Source organism: Athalia rosae, chromosome 4 (genome assembly GCF_917208135.1).
Source record: "Athalia rosae chromosome 4, iyAthRosa1.1, whole genome shotgun sequence".
NCBI lineage: Eukaryota > Metazoa > Arthropoda > Insecta > Hymenoptera > Athaliidae > Athalia > Athalia rosae.
In genome coordinates, this window is record NC_064029.1 from 3,222,661 (window position 1) to 3,243,989 (window position 21,329).

The 21,329-nt window shown below is 37.8% G+C and overlaps 4 protein-coding genes and 1 long non-coding RNA gene across 6 annotated transcripts; 3 read left to right on the forward strand and 2 right to left on the reverse strand.

The window, feature by feature from the left end:
- The first annotated feature begins 110 nt into the window (after nt 1-110).
- Nucleotides 111-1,326, forward strand: LOC105689561 (39S ribosomal protein L13, mitochondrial). The gene is made up of 4 exons (XM_012406653.4): nt 111-342; nt 444-567; nt 654-808; nt 902-1,326. Exons 1-4 carry the CDS (start codon nt 319-321, stop codon nt 1,133-1,135), a joined length of 537 nt encoding a protein of 178 aa, XP_012262076.2. The 5' UTR covers nt 111-318; the 3' UTR covers nt 1,136-1,326.
- Nucleotides 1,324-4,761, reverse strand: LOC105689560 (leukotriene A-4 hydrolase). The gene is made up of 10 exons (XM_012406652.4): nt 4,433-4,761; nt 4,008-4,120; nt 3,793-3,935; nt 3,400-3,511; nt 3,259-3,327; nt 2,903-3,179; nt 2,521-2,816; nt 2,191-2,445; nt 1,814-2,109; nt 1,324-1,732 (listed from the first exon to the last, which is right to left on the reverse strand). The coding sequence occupies exons 1-10, from the start codon at nt 4,581-4,583 to the stop codon at nt 1,495-1,497; spliced, it is 1,950 nt and encodes a 649-aa protein (XP_012262075.2). The 5' UTR covers nt 4,584-4,761; the 3' UTR covers nt 1,324-1,494.
- A 73-nt stretch (nt 4,762-4,834) lies between these two features.
- LOC105689559 (GMP synthase [glutamine-hydrolyzing]) lies at nt 4,835-10,371 on the forward strand. 2 transcript variants are annotated; one of them, XM_012406649.4, is made up of 10 exons: nt 4,835-4,981; nt 5,107-5,369; nt 7,330-7,598; nt 7,679-7,891; nt 7,974-8,271; nt 8,456-8,918; nt 9,009-9,250; nt 9,363-9,533; nt 9,648-10,079; nt 10,153-10,371. In XM_012406649.4, exons 3-10 carry the CDS (start codon nt 7,378-7,380, stop codon nt 10,252-10,254), a joined length of 2,142 nt encoding a protein of 713 aa, XP_012262072.1. In that variant the 5' UTR covers nt 4,835-4,981; nt 5,107-5,369; nt 7,330-7,377; the 3' UTR covers nt 10,255-10,371. The 2 variants fall into 2 exon arrangements, with proteins under 2 accessions (XP_012262072.1, XP_012262069.1); XM_012406646.4 differs by lacking the exons at nt 4,835-4,981; nt 5,107-5,369 and adding an exon at nt 6,449-7,166.
- A 118-nt stretch (nt 10,372-10,489) lies between these two features.
- Nucleotides 10,490-15,789, reverse strand: LOC105689558 (DNA repair protein REV1). The gene is made up of 6 exons (XM_012406645.3): nt 15,612-15,789; nt 13,957-15,544; nt 13,433-13,874; nt 11,962-13,348; nt 10,909-11,051; nt 10,490-10,813 (listed from the first exon to the last, which is right to left on the reverse strand). The coding sequence occupies exons 1-6, from the start codon at nt 15,693-15,695 to the stop codon at nt 10,660-10,662; spliced, it is 3,798 nt and encodes a 1,265-aa protein (XP_012262068.2). The 5' UTR covers nt 15,696-15,789; the 3' UTR covers nt 10,490-10,659.
- Nucleotides 15,790-16,415: 626 nt separating this feature from the next.
- Nucleotides 16,416-18,076, forward strand: LOC125500755. The gene is made up of 4 exons (XR_007278219.1): nt 16,416-16,737; nt 17,147-17,251; nt 17,337-17,416; nt 17,507-18,076. It is a non-coding gene; the product is annotated as an uncharacterized LOC125500755 (long non-coding RNA).
- The last annotated feature ends 3,253 nt before the right edge of the window (nt 18,077-21,329 follow it).

The window sequence follows — 21,329 nt, forward strand, 5'->3', positions numbered from 1 at the left end:
GGAATGTCCGTACGTGTGATTGGTACGTGGGATTCGATGACAAGATGATATCAGCCAATAGGAATATAATGTACGTACGTACATTTGTAACATCGTCGTCATGTAGCTACGATGTTACCCTACTTGATGTTACTGCTGCTAGCGTGGAGAAGGTAATCTTGGAAGGGAGGTACCCCTGCAATTCCTTCGTACACAGTAAAAATTAAAAAAGTAATTGAGTTGTGGACAATAACAAATTTATGAATGAATACGTGGTTAGAAAAACCGGAACGACACTTTTATGAGTTTTTATCGATAGAATAAAAGTGTAACTTTATAATGTCTGCATTAAGGAGGGCACAGGTTAGATTCAAAATAACATTTGTTACTATTATTTTTTTGCTAATTCCTTAATTTGAATTTAGTTTTTTCGAATGCTGATTAATCATTTAATACATTATTAGCAATGGGCCACATTTACCAGAACTTGGCATCTCTATGACGCTACCTGGCAAAACCCGTTCAACAGCGCAGAAGTTATAAAAAAATATCTAATGGGACTTCATAAACCTATATATCATCCTATGAGTACGTATATTTCCTATAAAATATATTTGATTACAAACTCTGATTTTGAATTCTGCTTAGCTCTTAAGTTCTTTTAATGTCTACAGATGACTGTGGAGACCATGTGGTTGTTATAAATACTAGAGATATAGCATTAAGAGGAGATGAATGGCGAAAACGAGTGTATTTCCATCACACTGGATATCCTGGGGGTGCTTCGTGGACACTCGCTTGGGAGTTACATAACAAAAATCCCGTATTGGTAGGATATTGAACTACGGTTTAGAGGATTTGGTTTAAATTGTCTAATTTTGTTTTCATCAGGGATTTAACCCATTCTTCCGTTTTCCAACAGGTCCTTAAAAAGGCGGTGTATACTTCCATGGTAGGCAACTTACAACGGAGACACACAATGCAACGTTTGCACCTATTTCCAGACAGCAAAGTCCCGGAAGAAATTTTAGGCAATATCAGCAATCAGATAAAACAATTGAGACCTGTTCCAAAACGATTGGATCATATGTCACCAGAAGAAGTTGAACAATTTCCTAAAATTATGGATTATCCCACAGATTATGTTGTGCGATAAGTTGGCTAATGACATATGCAAGTTAGGAGATGCTAGGATGACAAAAAGGTAATGTAGCTTGAAGTTCATAGCAGGTATCATATGCCTTTAAAGGTCTATGGAAAGATCTCCTGAATTTAAACCAAGTCAAACTTTTAGTGTTATGCATCTGTATATAGACTCATGAAAATAAATTTAAACAGATAAAATTAGGTACCGACTCTAATGAGACATTTAATTCCATTAGCAAGGACGTAGAAGATATATTATAAAACATATACATCAAAATATGCACTTAATCCTATAGTACGAGGTGACATCCGAGGCTTTCCAAAGGGTATGGGTGATTATATTCCAATTTTGTCAGTGGCGTGTGAAATTTAACCATTGATATCAAGATGTAAATCTTTGGCCACTGTATAGGCACTAACATACATCATCTTGTCTTTGTTCGCTAAGAATGTGTCAATGGCTTGTTGGCGAACTTCTTCCCAGGCATATACATCCCGGAATATTGGTCGAACGTATTTCATACGCCCTAGCTCTGTTACAAAAGTTAGTGCAGGTGTCACCTTAGCCCTCCATCGGCCCTTCAAACAGAGACGTAACCATCTGAACCTATGCAAGGAAAAATATGGATGTGTGATTATACCAGTTATGAAATCGGGTAGAGAACTGTGTAATTTTGATATCTTGTACCTGATTTCACAATTTTTGATTGTGTCGAAGTCGTACTTTTCATTCAGGGTTTCCAATTTCTTTTGAGATAGAATTTCATCAGCCAACAATAATTCATCCAAAAACTCAATTCTCTGATTCGAGGTGAGATTTGTGATGTCTGATTTATTGAACGGACAACTTGTATTTTCATCCCACTGTAGCCATTGCTTTGTCAGATGTTTACAAGTTTCAATCAAAGCATTGTCGTAAGCTGGAATTGCAGGGGGCATTCCTGGTTTGTATAGCCACGTTTCCCAATCAATAGTATTTAGTACCTACAATGATTACAATGTTAATTGTATTGCCGTACAACAAAATTAATTCCGCAAGATACTGTGTGATGATCATTATCTCACCTCTACTTTGTCATGGAAGTATTCATACAAGTATTCTTTCCAAGTTGATGTTACAATGCTTTTATACTTGAATTTATCCAAGTAAGACTTTAGGAATGGCTCGAACACTTGAGGGCCGCCAAGCAGATGTTCGATGTAGTATAAAAATGTGTGACCCTTTTCATAAGGTACCACCGAAAATGCGTCATCTGGGTTCACACCTATCAAACTGGGTACCAGATTTGTCAGTTGATTATTTTCCCCAATCGTCGCAATCTAAGCAACAGAATTCTCGGACATGATGTACATGATTGAAATACAGTCGTGGAATGACAGAAAACTGAAACTTACAGCTTCTTTCAGGGAATTGAGCCCTGCAATTGCAGAGAAATCACGAAACTTATCTCCAAACATTCTTCCGTCTATTTTGCGTTCAACAAACATCGTAAACCCTTCATTAAGCCAAAAGTGTTCAAAGTTTGCATTGGTCACTAAATTGCCAGTCCAGCTGTGAGATATTTCATGTGCTACCACACCAGCCAAGGACCGATCTCCAGCTAGTACAGTTGGTGTCACGAAAGTCAAACATGGATTTTCCATTCCACCAAATGGAAAACTTGGAGGCAGAATAAGCAAGTCATAAATTCCTAAAAAATTAACCATAACAGTCAAATCAGTGATGTGTAATTTCTCACAAAAAGCAATGAGGAATCTGAACAAGAAATTCACCCACCCCAAACATAAGGGCCACAGATGTCTTCGGCAGTCTTCAACATAGTTTCCGTTTCAGCGAATTCATACGCGCTTTGTTCGATAAATTCCGCTTCTGCCCAAACATGTGTTCTCGGACCAACTTGTCGAGATTCCAATTTTCCGACTGCGATTGCTAGCAGATAGATGGGAATAGGAACTGGCTGATTGAACTTATATGTATTGGTTGCTCCATCTGACTCAATCACTTCTTCACGCAAAGCTGACATCAAGACAGTCAGATTAGCAGGTGCTTTTATCTATGTTGGAATTAATTCCATACAGTAACATGATGTGTTAATTCTAATTGAATTTACTGATAGTGACTAGCTACATCACCTCAGCACTATATGTTGACTTCACAGATGGAGTATCTTGGCATGGAACCATGGACCGTGCATGAATCGCCTATTAATAAAATCCTCATCATCAATGCATAATCACTTTCAACAAGAGGAATAATTGTGATTAGTCTAGTACCTGGCATTGTGAAAACAGGAATGGATAATCACCACCTGCAGTTTGTTCAGGCTGAAGCCACTGCAGTGCACTGGCATTCGGAGATGTCTCATAGTGTATCCTTATTTTATACCTGTGAAAATATGGGAAGAAAATTAAATTTAACATGAATTCAATTACAGTTGCAGGTGTGTGAATAGTTTTGGTCCTCACAAAAATAACAAGTAGATACCACTTGCCATTATCAGCATTGGGTTTAATACAAGGAATTACTATATTAAAATAAAAGAATTGATTGCTTATCAAACCTCATGACACAAGCTGATAAATCGTTTTATCACAATCAAAGGCTGTAATAATCCTATAAAATTAAGTACATAATGGATAAAATCAATTTACAAATAATTCAGTTACGTATTATTGCTGGACTCCGATTGTGGCAATTTTATGCTGAGTTTTTCCCCGTATTCAACAGCTTCTCCCAGCACATATTGTAAAGCAGTATCATCAGCATCATTCAAAATGGATGAAATGTTTAATCCTTTATGATCCAAAATCTATGAAATTTTTCGATGTATCATAATCCAACTAAGAATTGCCTTTCGGAATTACTGCTCCATCCAACTTACCAGTTCATCGGTAATGCCACATTTTTTGACATACAAGGTAGCCCACCCCCGTAATATTTTTGCATCAAAATCAACACTGAGTTTCAGATTCGTATGCGTAACAACAGCTAAATCTGTAAATTTTAAAAGGTCCAAAAGGTTTGAAATGACTACTGACAATAACAGTTTGTTGCATTGAAATGTATTCTTTGTAATAAATATGATGCAGATTCCAAAATGCAAGGTTCACTCAAAAATTGAAATAGAAAATATATATTTTCAATTGTACTGATTGTACTGTCGACAGTGAATTTAGATGAAATAAAATGTCTTTTCTCTAGGTTAAGACTTTTCGGCATGTGTTGCAAATGGTTAATATTGTGCACCGAAACAAACTAAAAAAATAAAAATTGCAGCAACATTTTAATTAATAATAACGGCTGTACCCGGTCGAGAATAAGAATTAGGATCTCCAGGACTGAGTGCCATAATTTGAACAGAGTTTGCCAACGTGAATCCAACCTCTGGCGGAGAGGACTTGATCAAGACTGCTGTAGAAATTAAACAGGTCAAAGAAATTGCCGCCGATCGCTGCATCGCCGCGATCAGGTCTTGTGAGTCAGGACAATCGTGTTCACGGCAGGTGACGGAGATTAGTTGACTTAGCGTTGACTGACGGGCCCTGATTAGACTGATTATGTACACGTCGCCCTCTATGGCTCCTATGTTCAAACTGATCAGTCAGTCGCACCAAACAGACTTTGAACGTTGACCCGTCACTGATTACCAATCTTCAGTCAACGCTGATTGACCCGTGCGTTGACTGATGATGGTACTTTAAACTTTGAGCAGCAAGAACGACGTTGACTGAGGATTGGTACCGTTGACTGAGGATTTATGATATTGCACTTATCGGCTACATAACATCATCCTGCACATAGCTTGACCGACATCTGGTAGATGCCTCTTAGTTGTTAAGTCAGGCTAATTGTAAGGTAAGTCAGGGGTCTCTTACGGGTCCCTACGCTGCCCTACGACGCTGAACTTCGCTAAGGCAACGAATTCGTAGGTCTCAATTTGTTGGCCAAGGCACAGACTGGATTTTAAATTTATTTTGCAGCGGACAGATTTTTACCCTTCCAGTATCTTCAGTCAACCCTTCCAGGGGCCGACTGCCTTTAGGAATCTTTCAAGACAACGCATTGGGGAAGCGGATGATTATTTTTTCATGATGTAGTTGGCAGACTCGACATGCGCGTGATCGTAGCACTGTCACGAATTAATGGCCGCCTTCTCCTGTGTGTGCATATTCTGTTTTTCTCTAATTAATTTCTCTGTATCCAGTGGCTCGTTAGTGATTAAACTAGCATTTAAACATATTCGGTAAGTTTTGCATATTGTAAATTTGAATGATTGAAAATTCTTCTACTTCTGCTTTTAATACTCCAGAATTATTAACACTTTTCGCAACGTGGTCACAAATTTACGGCCGGCGATTTGTTTTCATCCTTGAACAACACATTGCTCCAGAAACCCCAAATCATCCTCAGCACCCCGTAGACACATAAATATATGTGTCAACTTTGTAGCATCCTAAAGGCATCCAATGCATCTCGGAATTGGGCCCTCGTGCCTGTCAATCGTTCAAGCTGCTCAAGAAACTAATCTGCCTCTTTCCTCTGTCTACAGTTCTTTAGGTTTTCCATTTCAATGGCAGTGTACATATTTCCCTGATAAAATGAAAAGTTAGTCACGTAACTTTAAAACTTGTATAAACCAAATGGCATAAATTTTCTTGTGGTACAAATACATATGTTATCTAAATATTCAAGGTAATTTCATCACGTATACACACCAATGTATGCATGTTTTTTAAAATAGCCATGTAACGTGGATTGTCTGGGACAAAATATTAGAAACAATCAACAAGAAACGGTTAATCAATCCAAGTTGATTATTATTTCATTTATTTCGTCATACTGAAGAAGCATACATCTTACAGATTTGCAACTTCATCTCATAAAGATTATGATAACCTATGATGACACTAGAATTCGCAATTTTCTTTATCATTACATGATTATACAATATTGTACCCCAGAGAGGTCCACACTTGTCCATTTTTTGTACAACTTGCTAAGTATAAAATGTTCAAAAGCTCACCATCATCCCTCATTTATTTATATACATTTGCTACTCACACGTAGGTATGTAGTGAGGATAAAAGAAGGTGTGCATGCATTCGTGTAAATGGAAGACTACTCAAATACTATTGTGCAATTTCAATCTGCAAGCCTTATTTTTGTGTACGTTATTACCAAATATTGTTCTAACATCAGCTGATACCAGTAGAATTTGTTTGTGGAATGACTCTTGAACATTGTTGCTTAATAATAGCAACTGTGCTGTAGCAAGCCTTCTTTAGAGTTTATTTTTGGACCAGTAAGTAGTATGACGTTCGCTCAAGTACCAAAGTTTGACAGGTGTTCAGAAAAGCTGCAATTCATCGTATTTCAGATATAATTTTTTTGAAACTTTTGGTTTACAAACTTTGATATTCCAGAAATTTATTGCCATAAAGTAGTAAAAACATAATATATTGCCCTGCGGAGTGTTCCATATCGTGGCATTTCCTAGAATGACAAATATGTTTGAATGTCTTTTGATATTTACTCATTATAAAACATTCTACAAAGTCAATGAAATTTCTTTCATCCCCAATTTACTAAAAACACAATCAAGGTGATGGATGTCATTGTTAGTGCTGTTACTGCTCACATTATCTAGTCTTTCTGATTGCTAAAGAGTCTAATATGTCATGTACATTCTATGGTAAACATGATGCAAATTGTATCTGTAAGATATAGCAATTACATTAGGAAAATACTGGATGATCAATCAAAGTGTTCACTACAAAATAATCACTGAAATCTTACTCGTCTAAATCGAGCAACTCATTCAAAGGAATTTAGTCTGCAAACCAACATCATTGAAAGCGAAAGATAAACTGGTAGTCGGTGCCCTAGCATTGTACGATGTTAACAGGCGAGTGCGCCAACATTTCGTCCACAAAATGCATTATGAACGTATTTGATAATTGATATTTGCTTTCTCAGCTGGAATGACTTATTCTCTTCGATATCCGTGATATGCTGAACAATGCACAAGTGCTTCAAGCTGGTAAACTGCTAGAAGTAGTATCAAACAAATTGAATCAAAAGCTGCGAGCAAAGTTGTTCATACTTTGACAATATTTTGGTGCTCTATGTAACAGTAGATATATTCACCGATAGACACAGTACATGTAAAATTATTGATTGAGACTTTCTTTACTCAATTCTAGTGTTGCTGTGGAAATATCAAAAGTGATAATAATAGCGGCAATAGCGGTATGGAAAAAAGCGCAGATGGCCTGTTGTTTCATACTGAGAGAAACAACGGAGCCGACGACAGCATTATGGGGGTCGTTGGGTTCGATGAACGTGTGGCCATTTTGGATGCAGGTGCTCAATATGGGAAGGTGATTGATCGCAAAGTCCGTGAACTGAATGTTCACAGCGAGATACTTCCTCTCGACACACCTGCATTCACCCTTAAGGAAAAAGGATACAAGTAAATTTCTCTGATACAATATCCCCTTGATCATCATTTTTTACCCAAGATTGTTTTCACCTACCTGTTGAAATTTACAGAGCCATCATCATTTCGGGAGGACCAAGTTCAGTCTATGCCGAAGATGCTCCCAGGTACGACGCAGATATCTTTCGGATAGGAATCCCTGTTCTGGGTATTTGTTATGGAATGCAAATGATGAATAAGGAATTTGGAGGCACTGTTATTAGAAAAGAGGGACGTGAAGATGGCCAATTCTCCATCGAAGTGGACAGCAAGTGCCTTTTGTTCAAGTGCGCATTAATACTGCTCTGCATTAATAATCAATGCACATCACAAATAAGTCTTGAATTAAATAACAAATTTATTTTGCAGAGGACTGGAAAAGGAACAAATGGTCTTGCTAACGCATGGGGATAGCATAGACAGAGTTGCAGACTGTTTTCGTTCAACTGCTGTATCTGCAAACTTCGTAGCTGGAATTGCAAGCGATAAATTGAATTTGTATGGGGTGCAATTTCATCCTGAAGTGGATTTGACCCCTAATGGCAAAGCTATGTTACGCAACTTTTTATTTGGCATTGCTGGTCTCACAGGCAACTTCACTCTTCAAAGTCGTGAGACCGAATGCATCCAGTATATAAAAAATACTGTCGGCAATAACAAGGTTTTGGTAAGTGAAGTACCAACCAAAAGTATTCCAGTAATTCTTTGACTATTTTACTCGTTTCTGTCCGAACGATTTCTGTCCAAACGATGCTCACTCCGTTTTTGCTGTACAAATCATATTCTGTCCAAATGACCCTTACTCGTAGTTCTGTCCAAACGATCCACTTTCACTTTGTCATTAATTCTAGTTACTTGTGAGCGGTGGTGTTGATTCAACGGTATGTGCAGCTCTGCTACACAAAGCTTTGCGAAAGGAGCAGGTGATCGCGTTGCATATCGATAATGGGTTCATGAGGAAGGGTGAAACACCGTTTGTTGAGCAGAGTTTAGCTCAATTGGGACTTAAATTAAGAGTAGTAAATGCCGGGCATCGTTTTCTTCAGGGTACGACGGTAGTTCCAATGGATAACGCTAATCTGACGAATAGCAGTACTTCCAATAATAAAGTCATAGTAGTACCAAGAACTAGATTAACAAAGATGTTATGCGCCAACACACATCCCGAAGAAAAGCGCAAAATAATAGGTGACGTTTTCGTGCGGGTCGCAAATGAAGCTATGATGGAAATGGGTCTCAAACCTGAAGAAGTTTTTCTAGGTCAAGGAACTCTCAGGCCTGATCTCATAGAAAGCGCTAGTAGTCTAGCAAGTGGTGAGTTTTTAATTAACGCGATATATTTCCATTCTATTTAGAATTAGTTTTGAATACCGGCTGTATGGACCTTTCAATTATTATTTGCAGGTAAAGCAGACGCGATAAAAACGCATCACAATGACAGTGAACTAGTAAGAGCTTTGAGAGCTCAAGGGCGTGTAGTTGAACCTCTAAAAGACTTTCACAAAGATGAGGTTCGGCAGCTGGGATGTGACTTAGGATTACCAGCACCGCTTGTTACACGGCATCCCTTTCCTGGCCCTGGACTCGCTATAAGAATTCTTTGTGCCGATGAACCTTTTATGGACAAAGATTTCTCAGAAACACAGGTACTGTGAGCACATTCCTGATGACCCTTATAAAAATTGTTTATCACTTTTAATTTTTTCTGGATTTTTATCCTGCTTCATCTGGTTCGGAATATGTTTTACATCATTACAGGTCATCGTGAAAATAATGGCAGAATACGAGCAAAAACTTCAGAAAAAACATGCATTGCTTAATCGTGTAGAAGGAGCTACTTGTGAGGCTGAACGTCAGCATTTGAGACGTGTTTCAAGTCGACATCACATTGCCGCAACTCTCTTACCTGTTCGTAGCGTCGGCGTACAGGTATGTTGTGTAACCAAAAAATCCAATCCCCCATTGCCAAAGTCAATGAGAAATTTACGAAAATTGTAAATTGTTTCTCACAGACATTTATAAATGTGATTCCCAAAACCACAGGGAGATCGGCGGAGTTACAGCTACGTAGTTGGATTATCAGTGAAAGAAAGTATCGGGGAAGCAGTGAACTGGGAAGATATGTTATTCTTGGCAAGACTAATTCCACGCGTTTGTCACAATGTAAATCGTGTTTGCTATATCTTTGGAGAACTAGTTCATCATCCTGTGACAGACATTACCCCCACATACCTCACAGCCAATGTGATCGCCACATTACGACAGGCTGACCATGTAGCAAATCAAGTTTTGGCTTCTAATGGATGCTTGAGTGCGATTAGTCAAATGCCTGTTGTTCTCATCCCGGTACATTTCGATCGAGATATTGCGCTTCGAGCACCATCGTGCCAGCGTTCCATTGTCTTGAGGCCATTCTGTTCGAGTGATTTTATGACCGGAACTCCAGCAATCCCTGGTACTGATTTGCCCGTGCATGTAAGTTCATCAAAAGCCCACACATTATTAAAATTGACTCAAATTAATTATGGTTTTTTCGGTATTCTTCTAGGTGGTGAATAAGATGGTGACAGAGATATTAAACGTGCCTGGCATTTCTCGAGTTCTTTACGATTTGACGTCTAAACCGCCAGGTACAACCGAGTGGGAGTAGCAATGTTGTTCAGCCCTGATCTACCCCTTTCTATTTTTTCACCACCCTTGCGCGTAACAACAACAAACAAAAAAAGTAAAAGCTATATTTAAAAAATATATATATTACAAAAACATAGACACGAAGTTAACAACTTCCTGCCAATACATGGCAAGCAATTCCTGAACTAGTTTTATTTATTTCTTCAAATATATATATATATATATACATATATATATATTTTTTTTTTATTCGAAACTCCGATGTTACAACTTCAACCGATAGACCAACTTAAACGGTTTGAGCTTGCTTTGTAAACTTGAAACTTTCTATTTTTAAACTTTTTCGGAGTATCTGCCAGGTAAGTGTTCTTTATGTTAATATCTGCCATCGATTTTTCATTCATGCAGAGATCATTTCGCCACTTTAAGTTCTAAAATTTTTGCAATCAAGATGCTCACATTCTATCGATGATACCATCAGGCAGCTATCATACATAGCTAGCATGTGGCGTTGGACGTGTTCGACGGTTTTTTTATAAGTCTGATGCCAAAGGCAAAGTCCAGTTCTCTCGATACACCTGCGTAGTTGAACAAAGATCAATTTATTTTTTATGACAATGATACGCTACCGTGAAAAACATCAGTGTTGCTTGAATTTCAAATTTTCATTTACCTGTGCATGGTCTTCAGTAATACATGCAAATCTTCTATGCGCTTTTTCTTTGGTAAGCTGCTGAGAAATGAAGTGAACGCTAAAAAGTCTACATCGTTCACAGAATCTGACTCTAATATCCAATTTTGTATTTGTAGTTTCACCTAAAAAATAGATAATTGTTAGCATTATGGAATGATCCTTATGGAATGACAAATATTTTTTGCTACCGAAATTAGTCACAATAAATTAACTCCAGTATTTGATAATATGGAGGAAGATCAATCAATTCACTTGATGAGGTGATTCATCAGGAAAAATGAGAACGAATAATTTTGATCGTAGTATTGAATTATTATAGAATGTTTTTACATTTCTAATATCCTGTTTACCGTCTATTTTTCCAAGTTGTGGACACTGGCAAAGTGTAGAATTATAGAATAATTTTCTCCTGTTTTGTAAATGTGTATGGAATTAATAACGCGCGTATTGAATCAATTTGTCGACTTTTGTTGAAATTTTAATACCTTTGAACTCATATTAATTAACTTAGGTATATCGACTTAGGAATCAATAAAGAATACATACTTTCGCCTCATAGATCATCTGTTATTTGTATGCATAAGCAAAAAGCTAGCTGTGTATTGACAGTCGCTTCTTTTTTAGGTCGATAACGGTGTTATAATAGATAATTGTATGCATGGATGCCTTGATATTTGTATTGCTATTATTACGAAATTATATTCAACATAGGTCAAGTTTTGAATACTTGAACAATACAACAGATATTCAATAACCGAATGTAAATATGTAGTAATCAAAAAATAATATTTATTATACCGAAATCCAACTGGATATTGATAGTCAGGCCAATGTTAAAAGTTTTAACTTATTAATTATTATCTATCACATCACAATTATTGTACTAATATTATTTTTCTGTCATAATGCATTAAATAATTACAAATAGTTGATTATTACGTTCTGTCTCATCGATTCTGTATTCCTATTCCCTTTTGTAACCTACATTTCCCAAATCCCGCAAAAAATGTTAAATCGAATTTGCATACACACCTCTCGTAACGATAGATTCATGAATTCTTGAACCAAAAATCCTAGTACAGCTTTTTGATCATTTGGATCTCCAGATTTTGCAATCATGCTCAATGATTTTATATTTTCAACCACATTTTCTTTGATTGGTCTTTGTGTACTTTTGATCTCTGCTGCGTCAGGTAGCATTGGCTGTACATCCCTGATACTACTTTCCATACTTTGTTGGTTTAATTCAGGTGACCGTTTGATACTTTTAGTAATTATCACTTCGTTTGGTTTTTTGTTTTTACTAGTTTTAATATTCTTTGAATTAACAATTTTCCACTTAGTTTTCTGATTGGTTGTCAATTTGCTTGTGGCTGGAAGTTTTTCAGAAGTTAAAACTATTTTCTCTTTTATCTGTGCAGATTTCGCCTTATTTCCTATCTTCACATTAGCACAGTAATTTTTAACGTCGTTTTGTATATCTTCTGGTAGAGCAGCTAGAACATCCGGATCCACTTGGGAAATCGATAGATTTGTCTCATCACTTGGAGAATTGCTGTGAACTTCATTACTTTCTGAGCTAAGACTTGCAACTGAGGGCTGCTTGGTCGCTTTTGCTTTAGCACGATATTCATTTAGTATTTCATTTCTGATAGAATCTGGTAGCTCTAGTAGAACCTCAAGATCGATTTCTTGGATGGGTGGCATCTCAGATTTTTTAGGTCTCTCTATATTTCGTTTAGACTCCTTAAAATAAGAATCTTGTTTCTTCTGAACCAAATGTGGATTATCTTGTTTACTCTTCATGCTTGTGCCGTGCGATTGTTTAGATGCTGTTATTACCTCGTTTCTAATGTCCTCGGGCAATGCAGCCAAAAATGACTTATCAATATCTTCCATAAGTGGGGCAGGTTCAAGATCAATGAACTCTTTGTCTTCTCCACTTGTGGATGGAACTGTTTCGTCATGTGCAGGCGTTTTAGAGCAGGATTTAAAAACTGTATGTACCTCATGATTCTGAGTAATGCCAGATGTTGTTTTTCTTACATTACTCTCCCCAGTATCCGTGGATTCTATACCGTGGTTGGATTCAGGAATCAACTTTGTGCTTTGGTTGAGCTTCAGAATACTTTCAGAAGTGTCAGTGGCTACTGACTTCTTATTGGGAGTTGTGACTGATGGAAAGTGTTCATAGATTTGATCCACATTTGATGTGTTGGGTTCTGATTCTCTTACAACAAGTCCATCACCTAACATACTTGGCTTATTATCTGTGATTGCACGTTTTGTTTTGCCAAGGAATGACATAAGATCAGAATTACCACATTTTTTGGTGGGTTCTAATCTAGAAATTTGTATACCGATTCCTCTCACATTTTCTGGTAGCTGTTGTGATTGATGCCACATACTGAGTACTTCCCTAAGAGTAGAAATTTTCATGACAGACTTATATGATTGAAGTGAAATTCTCAGATTAAGAATGTTAAAAGATAATAATGCTCACTTAAGAATAATGGAAACGTTATTTACTGGTGAAATAAGATTCTTTGATTTGGTGAAATGATCGCAAAGTCCGTGGCCCATGTATTTAGCTGTTTCCACAGGTGCATCCTTGGATCTGATCATGAGTTTCAAGGTGATACATCTGCCTCTGACACTGGCTTTTGTGAGTCGATTGCAAACCTCTTCAGATAATTGTTTGAAGAACTTTTCAGCATCTGTGGTATTCTCAAATCTAATTCCATAGTTTACTTCGGCCGAAACTGACTTTCTCACATGCTCCAAGTTCAACTTTGAATTATCTATACCCCGGCACATATTGTATAGCATTTCTCCAGTCTTTTTACCTAGTTCTTTCTGAAGTTCCCCTAAAAAAACGCTCTGCAACTCTGCACAGGTGTGGACTCCTATTGCATTTAACTTATAATTGATTGTGGTACCAACACCTAATTTTGAACAACAATTTATTAGCAAATACAAAAATTATTATTTTGAAAATATGAGAGATTAACAGAAAAATAGACATACCTGGCAGGTCTCTGATACTCATAGAGCTCATATGTCGTTGAATATGCTCACGCTGGAGATGGAATTGTCCATTCGGCTTGGCTTTTCGAGTAGCCAATCTGGCTTGTAATTTATTTTGTCCAAACCCTGTGGATACTGGACAGCCTGTTTTTTCGTTTATCTCTTTTCTGATGATTGTAGCAAATTCTAGAGGCTGTAAGCCAGAATCTGCGATAATTTTCGTACAATCTGCATACATTTCATCGCAGCTTACTGCCTCGATATCTAAAGTATAGGTAGCAACTGTATCATATAATGCGTAAGATACTTCAGTGTAGTCATCAAAATCATAACTTATAGTTTTCAGATTAGGACAAAGCTTCAGTGCTTGCCCCATAAACATCCCGTTTTTAACTCCAGCTTTTCTTGCCTCATATGAACATGAAGCTATTTCAGCCAGAGAAGAGTTTTCAGTGAATTTACCAACTCTTGATGGCAATTCATTATCTTCTGAGACCTTATGTATTTTACTCAATTTCTGCTTGAGCCTTTCCTGGTACATTTTTACTTCTGCTTCTCGAGTAGCACCATTTTGCGGAGCTGTCTTCCCCTTAGAATGTGTAACAGCAACAGGCAGCCCACGTAGTTCTGGTCTCTTTCGTAAACCAACTGATACGAAGAAGCAATCCATATCTATATGCATGATGACTGGTTCCTGCTTTGCTGATGAAGAGTTTAATACAGGTGAATCAGTTAATTCTTCCTCAGAATCAGAGTGAAGCTGACCCATAGAGGTCGAGATCCGAGTTGATTTTTTAAATTGTTTTAGTCTCTTTAATCCAGGGAACGTTTTGTCACTTTTATCTCGCAATTCATTGATATAATCTTTGAACATAGTTCCCATAGTGGAAATGTGATGTAATCTTGAATTGTTGTAAAATTCAGAGAGGAAATCCGGATTCTTTGTTGAATTAACAGATTCACTTCCAGGCACTTTAATTGGAGACGTTTCCTTTGAAGATGAATTGGATATACTCAGCCTTGCAGCTTTTATGCTAGATGGATTTGATTTTGAACTTTCTGTACTGTTTGTCACAGATACTTTGTTTGCAACAGAAGCTGAATCTGTGTTTCCTAACTTATCAGATGAAATCGATTCAATATCAGGCTGCAGCTCAGTTGCTTTGTTTTCTGTATTTACAGTTCTAGTGGTAATTTTAGCAAAAGCCAGTTTAGGCTGTGTTCGGGTATGTTGTGAGTAAAGAAGATAGTCCTGGTAATTCAATAGTTTACCAGCATTGATGCTATCGGTAATCCACTCTGGTTTAACAATAGGAAGTGGATTCTGGCTCTTTTTGTGCATCATAATTTTGGAATAGGGTAAATTTGAAGCAATGATATGTGTTGTGATACGGGGCCGCATGTAGTGGTGATAGACTCCACTGTGTTGCATCATAAGTAAGCGTATTTCATCGGCTGAGGGTTTTGTGTAGCCGTTGACAAATATGCAAATTCCTTGAAAAATTGTAGAGTTATTTTTTGATTCAAATGCAGCTCGTTCCTGGAATTGCTCCTCGAGCTTCGCCTTCTTGGCAGCCATATAACCCCCCTAAATGCATAATTGAAATCAAGTTTTCCGAGATAAAACGGAAATATAACTGTGGAATTTTACTGACCCATTCCTCAAACCCGGTTGGTGCCCACGCTTCTCTATTCTTTCGTTTGTTAGCCATAATTTTTCCATTCGAGCGATCCAACATAATCTAACCTCTTATATCCGAAGTGTCATGCTGAAGATATTGGTCACCATCGGTTGGGCGTAACCGTACGAAGCCGACAAACCACTGACACTGACGTTCACTGCAGCAGACTGCAGTTTTAAACATGCTATGAATCATGGGTAATAGAGGGCGACTTTGAATAGTAGTCGATCTCCATTCTTCAGTCAACGTCTCCACGTAACTTGTTGTACATTTGACTGTTCCTAATATTTTGAAATTCTAAAACCTGTGAGAATCATTTGAAGAATTCCACCTCATTGAGGTGTATCATGCCGCTGAATTGAACGCTTTAAAAATGAGGATACATCGTATCAAAGTCAGTAAAGTCGCGAGATCCAGCGCGCCTCTACGTTGCCCCTGATTGGTGCGGCCATATTGTAGCGAGCATTTGCGCGGCGACGCCATTCTTACGTTGAACTTCGAGGAGTCTAGTTGTTCTCCGTGTCTCGCTGTGAATTTGGCTGTACCTGATAATACCAAATCCTTAGTTTTGTCATAAATAACCGGAGGATTTCGCCTCAATCACGTGTATGACGCCGCTGGATTAAACGCATAAAAAATGGCGATATGTCGTATTAGTCGGTGCAAAGTCGCGTGATCCAGCGCGCCGCCACGCGGCCCCTGATTGGCCCGCTTAGTAGAACGAGGGAGCTAGTATCAGTACGGAGCGCTTCCCCACGACGCCAGTTCAACATTAAACTTCGGACTATCTGCTTCGTCTCCGCTAAATTCGTTGCTAATTCTAATCATACGTTGTGATATCAGATCTTAAAACCAGTGATAAATCGACACACAGTGACTCGAACAATCCTATCTCATCTGGGTGTAAAATTGGCTTAATAAAACTTGTAATAGTGGTGATGCAGGACGCAACAAGTCGAACCGGTAGCCATTGTGAATTATTTTTGAATTCTTGTCGAAACTCGAGTATCTCCACGGTGGACTCAAAGTGCATAATTAGTGCATACAAATAACTGGAAGAATAAGCACCAGATCTCCGCTCTTCCTGCTACGTGAATTGGTGAGTTTTGATTTTATTAATTTTTTCTCAATTTCTCTGCAGCGGAGTTTTGTGCCGCTAGAGGTCAGGCGCCCTTGACTCGACTTGTTACGATTGGTTCACCCGTTCAAACTGCTTCAAAACAAAAACTCGCGCGTCGCGTAAATATTTTGATTCGAGATTAACATTCTTGTGTTTCTGACCGTTGGTTTTCATTCTTGTGGCGTCTTTGGTGCAGTTGTTTTCGCTTATTCGGAGTTTACTGCGCATTAGTAGATCGAATAAAGGAGAAAAGATTTATTTTTGCTCAGTTCCTTGCGGCAATTAGAAGACCGGGCGTAAATACGACGGCGGTACATGGGATTTTTATTGTACTGACTAATTTGATTCAGAACCGCGGTATTTATACGTGTTTTATTGTGCATTACAGAGCTCAGAGTCTGCAGCACACAGCAGGGAAGAATCTCAAAGCTACCTGACCTGTTCAGCAGACTCCAATCGGATCTCTAATATTCGCTAGACTCAGGAAAAATTGGTGAGTTTGATAATTGAATATTTCTATTTCATTTTTCAAAGATTCTGATATTCTTTGTACTAATTTTTGGAATTCGTTATTACAGACAATCGTTTTTACTGCATCCGATGTAGTCACCTCGTCCATAGCTGATCATCGATCATCCACATAAAGTGGGAAATCTTGGTAATTAAAATTTTCCACAACTATTTATTTCCTTTGATTCACAAATTTTTGATCCTCATTATTCATGGTTTTTTCCTTGCCATTTTATAGCATCGTTCTTCGTGGGAGCATCTCATCCATACAACGTGTTTCAACCTACTACACAGCTATAGCCATCAGGGAGGCAGAGACATCCGGGTAAAATCCAAGACCCCCGAGGCCTGGGAACCGGCTCGGGTCCGGTCTTGGTACCGGCAGCGATGGTGAGTCCCAGCACTCAAAGTTCCTCGACTTCTTTGCCAGCTCACACGATGGTGAACGCTGGCATCGGGTCGTTGTATTTTATATTGTGTCATTCCTCTGTTCCCTTTTTGTAACATGGCGTGGCGGTACCCTGAATTGCAATTTTATTAGATCAGGTAATTGTAGGGTTGGTTGCTGTTGAGCATAGCGCACGTGCACCCTTTAGCGTCAAACATATAAAACTCTTCCTTGAAATTAATCAGTCAAAAAACCAATGAATGATTAAGTCAGTCAGTCAGTTTATTAATTTGTCAATCAGTTATTTGAGCAATCAGTCAACTATTAGTTCATCGAATATGAACTATTCAGATAAATCACATCTTAGATAAATTTAAGTGCAAGAGTGTGCAGCTCATAGGCAACGGTAAAGGCCGTCGTTCAATCGACTCTCGCGTTTTATAAATTTTCTATAATTTTCAGTGACCGATCTCGTTTGCGTCGATCACTGATCGGTATTAAAATTTTGTCGCGCGAATGATGGTCATTACCATAGATTCAGCTTTTTCAGGTACATCAGGAATTGACTTGGATAGCTTCCGCGAGTAGTCAGAATTCATTTAGTCTCAATTTAATGATCAGCCATCAGCTGAATCAATTTTGAATTTGATCTCTATATTTTTTTATCTATTTGCATGTTTAAAATTTCAATTCTTTCAACTCAATTTTGATCAAACTTGAACCCGTCTTTAGGTACCGATAAGTAAATTCACTAGAGCTATAACAGGATGTCTAATCATTTCAGGAATTTTCTTCCCTTACACACAATTTTCAGCCCTTAATTTTTTCTTGCTTAATGAATATTATATGAGATTAATTAATCTCATTTTCTTACTGATGATATTTACGCAAGAGTAAATTTACTAAATTCATTTAAAGATCATTGATGTTTTTTAAATTTCGGCCAGATAGCAAACACACCTTTTCTCAAAATTTAAATAAATTACGGCTTCGGCCGGGGCATGGGCAGCCTTTATATTTCTACACACACAACAGGTCAACAGTAAGTTTTTTGAACGAGATACCACGGCAATGAATGTGAGATGTGAGTGAGACGAAATTCTCGGTGCGCCGGCGCAAGTATGAATTGGGGTTTTCGTCAGTAAAATCATTTCTTGGATAATTATAGGTGAAAGGCAGGTATAGGTAAATTCATGCATCGCGAGGGCATTTATAAGCAGTGTGTATGTGAATAATAGTTTTAACCGTTGGGTGGGATGTGGGCTCCACAAAATGGGTAGGCAAGAGATCGGAAGCGCAACTTTTCTTTCCACAGCAATTCCAAGTGATCAATTGAGTAGAGTTTATCAAATTCCGTTAATTAATTTTATGTAACATTTAACTCCATATTTTTCAAATAATTCTTTTCATGTGGTCTTTTAGGTCTCTTTGCTGAGATCTGATAGACACTTTTCCTTCCCAACTAAATAAATTAAATTAGATTGAGGTTTTCTTTCTTCCCTGTAATATTTGCGGTCACTTGGAATGGGCAAAATGCGTCCGCCTTGCTCTCCGTACCAGCCGTGGTGCATGGAAGCGAGGTGGACGTTGAGCTCGAAGACTTCGCGTCGAAGAGGATCGCCGACCGCCACGCCAAAAATTTGTAAACCTTTCCTCTTTCCTCTCCCCAATGCTAATTGGAATAGGAGGATGCGATTAAAAATTGCATTTCTCCGATTTCCATTAGCATGAATATTCCAACTCCGACGCTGCTCGCGCGGGTATAGCGCGAGGACGAGGAATCGCATGTTATGTATTAGTATATGTATGTATTTCATTTTTTGTATGCGTGACTTGCCATCTTGCAAGGCGCATTGAAAACTTGAATTGAGAGATTTTTTTTCAGGGATTTAAAGTGAAATAAAAACCCAAGTTTCGTCGCTGCTGCTCGTATGCGCGCGAACTTGGCGCCTAAAACATTCATTGCAACGCTTTATGCGTTTTAAACCCAACAACCGAAAAATTGTAAGGAATCAAGTACTATCGCACCTTTTTGTGCGTGGTACTTGACTTCCACGGGATTATTTGTCAGATACTAATCAACATTTTACCTTCCAGATTAGTAAATTTTCTTACAGGTCCTAATCATGACTTTTTGTTTTCAGTTCCATTACTAATGAAAATTTTCTTACAGATGTTAGGTTTTAGTCTTTACTTTTATTGTTGATCAGATCTTGTTCACAGGCTGTCCCTGGCTACTAATATGCAGTTTGCTTTCTGATTTCAGGGATCCGAAGTCTCGGAAAACTCCAAGTTTTTTTTTACAGATCCTGGATGTCATCGTACTAATCAAATGTTGTTCGCAGGCTGTCCCTGGCTACTAATATGCAGTTTGCTTTCTGATTTCAGGATCCGAAGTCTCGGAAAACTCTCCAAGTTTTCTTACAGATCCTGGATGTCGTCGTACTAATCAAATTTTGTTCGCAGGCTGTCTCTGGCTACTAATATGCAGTTTGCTTTCTGATTTCAGGAATCAGCACCTCGTATACCTTCTACTTCAATATCTAATTTGGAAAATCGGACGGATCGTCATCGCCTCAAAGGGTTCATAACGTTTCAAATTTCTGTTTCAGGAATCAAAAGAATACGTCTTCGATTGTGGAGGTCGTGGCGCACATCAGGATCCAGAAATTTTGGCAGCTGAAATTATTTTATCTAGCAAAGATCATTTTTTATTTTTACAGAAAATTTCTCTTTATATGCTAATGATATGTTTGTTATATGTATTTGTTTGTATGTTTCAGATCTCGAGTTTAATCAATTAATTGACAAATGCTTTCTCTCTTTTCAGCAATGGCACCGTTGCAACCCATATATTTCTTACTGTTTTGTGCTGTTGATTATTTGTTTGATAATGATGTTTATGTATTTGTCTGTTGTGTTTCGTGTTTCATGTCATTTATGTAGTGTTTCATGTACGTACATGTTTTGTGTGTAACTTTGTGTAATTGACTTGCGCAAGTTTTAATTGGCCATGTATCCATAAGATTTTTATTCATGCAATGTTCGTCTATCCGTGTAATTCATAATGCAAATGCCATGTCTAAATTTAAGACTACTGTGTATTATCATGTCTTTATTATGATATAAATTATCTGTTATACTATTTTTTTTCTATTCGTATGTTTCAGATTTTTCTTTGCCAGATTCGGGAAGCTGAGCTGCTAGTGGTTTGCATAGGGCTCTCGGCACAGTATGTAGAATATATAATGTATTACATATTCTACAAACTGTACTTATGGCGATCGTTCCACTTGGGCAAAAAATCGAAACGAGCCGAGGACGCTACCTCATTTAAGGTGGTTTGGAAACGCGTCATTTCAGGTGGTTCTAATTGCTGATACCATGGCCCTAAAAATTGTATCTCATTAGAGAAATAATTTTTTCACTCATAGATGTAACTGATTAATCTATATTCAAACTTTACAAAATTAAATTGTCATTCAGGTTTGCTGAACGTGTAGCAGAATGTCAAGAATTGATTCAGACAACGTCGACTCTCACATAAGGATTGTTCCAGAGGACGATGCCTCATTTTTGTGATAAAAAGATCTCATCTCTAACATTGATTGTCTATAAACGTGAAACTCGTTTTCAGATATGTTTTAGAGTATTTTTGTGATTTATCTGTGAA

Excerpts from the sequence above, each read along its gene's own strand:
- LOC105689561 (XM_012406653.4), top strand. The coding sequence starts at position 319 with ATGTCTGCATTAAGGAGGGCACAG. Across the intron at positions 343-443 it reads CTGCATTAAGGAGGGCACAG|CAATGGGCCACATTTACCAG; the intron begins GTTAGATTCAAA and ends ATACATTATTAG. Across the intron at positions 568-653 it reads ACCTATATATCATCCTATGA|ATGACTGTGGAGACCATGTG; the intron begins GTACGTATATTT and ends TAATGTCTACAG.
- LOC105689560 (XM_012406652.4), bottom strand. The coding sequence starts at position 4,583 with ATGCAGCGATCGGCGGCAATTTCTTTGACCTGTTTAATTTCTACAGCA. Across the intron at positions 2,446-2,520 it reads TCAATTCCCTGAAAGAAGCT|ATTGCGACGATTGGGGAAAA; the intron begins GTAAGTTTCAGT and ends TCTGTTGCTTAG. Across the intron at positions 2,110-2,190 it reads ACTTCCATGACAAAGTAGAG|GTACTAAATACTATTGATTG; the intron begins GTGAGATAATGA and ends TAATCATTGTAG.
- LOC105689559 (XM_012406646.4), top strand. The coding sequence starts at position 7,146 with ATGCACAAGTGCTTCAAGCTG. Across the intron at positions 7,167-7,329 it reads TGCACAAGTGCTTCAAGCTG|TGTTGCTGTGGAAATATCAA; the intron begins GTAAACTGCTAG and ends ACTCAATTCTAG. Across the intron at positions 7,892-7,973 it reads AGCAAGTGCCTTTTGTTCAA|AGGACTGGAAAAGGAACAAA; the intron begins GTGCGCATTAAT and ends TTTATTTTGCAG.
- LOC105689558 (XM_012406645.3), bottom strand. The coding sequence starts at position 15,695 with ATGTTGGATCGCTCGAATGGAAAAATTATGGCTAACAAACGAAAGAAT. Across the intron at positions 13,349-13,432 it reads AACGTTTCCATTATTCTTAA|GGAAGTACTCAGTATGTGGC; the intron begins GTGAGCATTATT and ends TTCTACTCTTAG. Across the intron at positions 11,052-11,961 it reads TGAATCTATCGTTACGAGAG|GTGAAACTACAAATACAAAA; the intron begins GTGTGTATGCAA and ends TCTATTTTTTAG.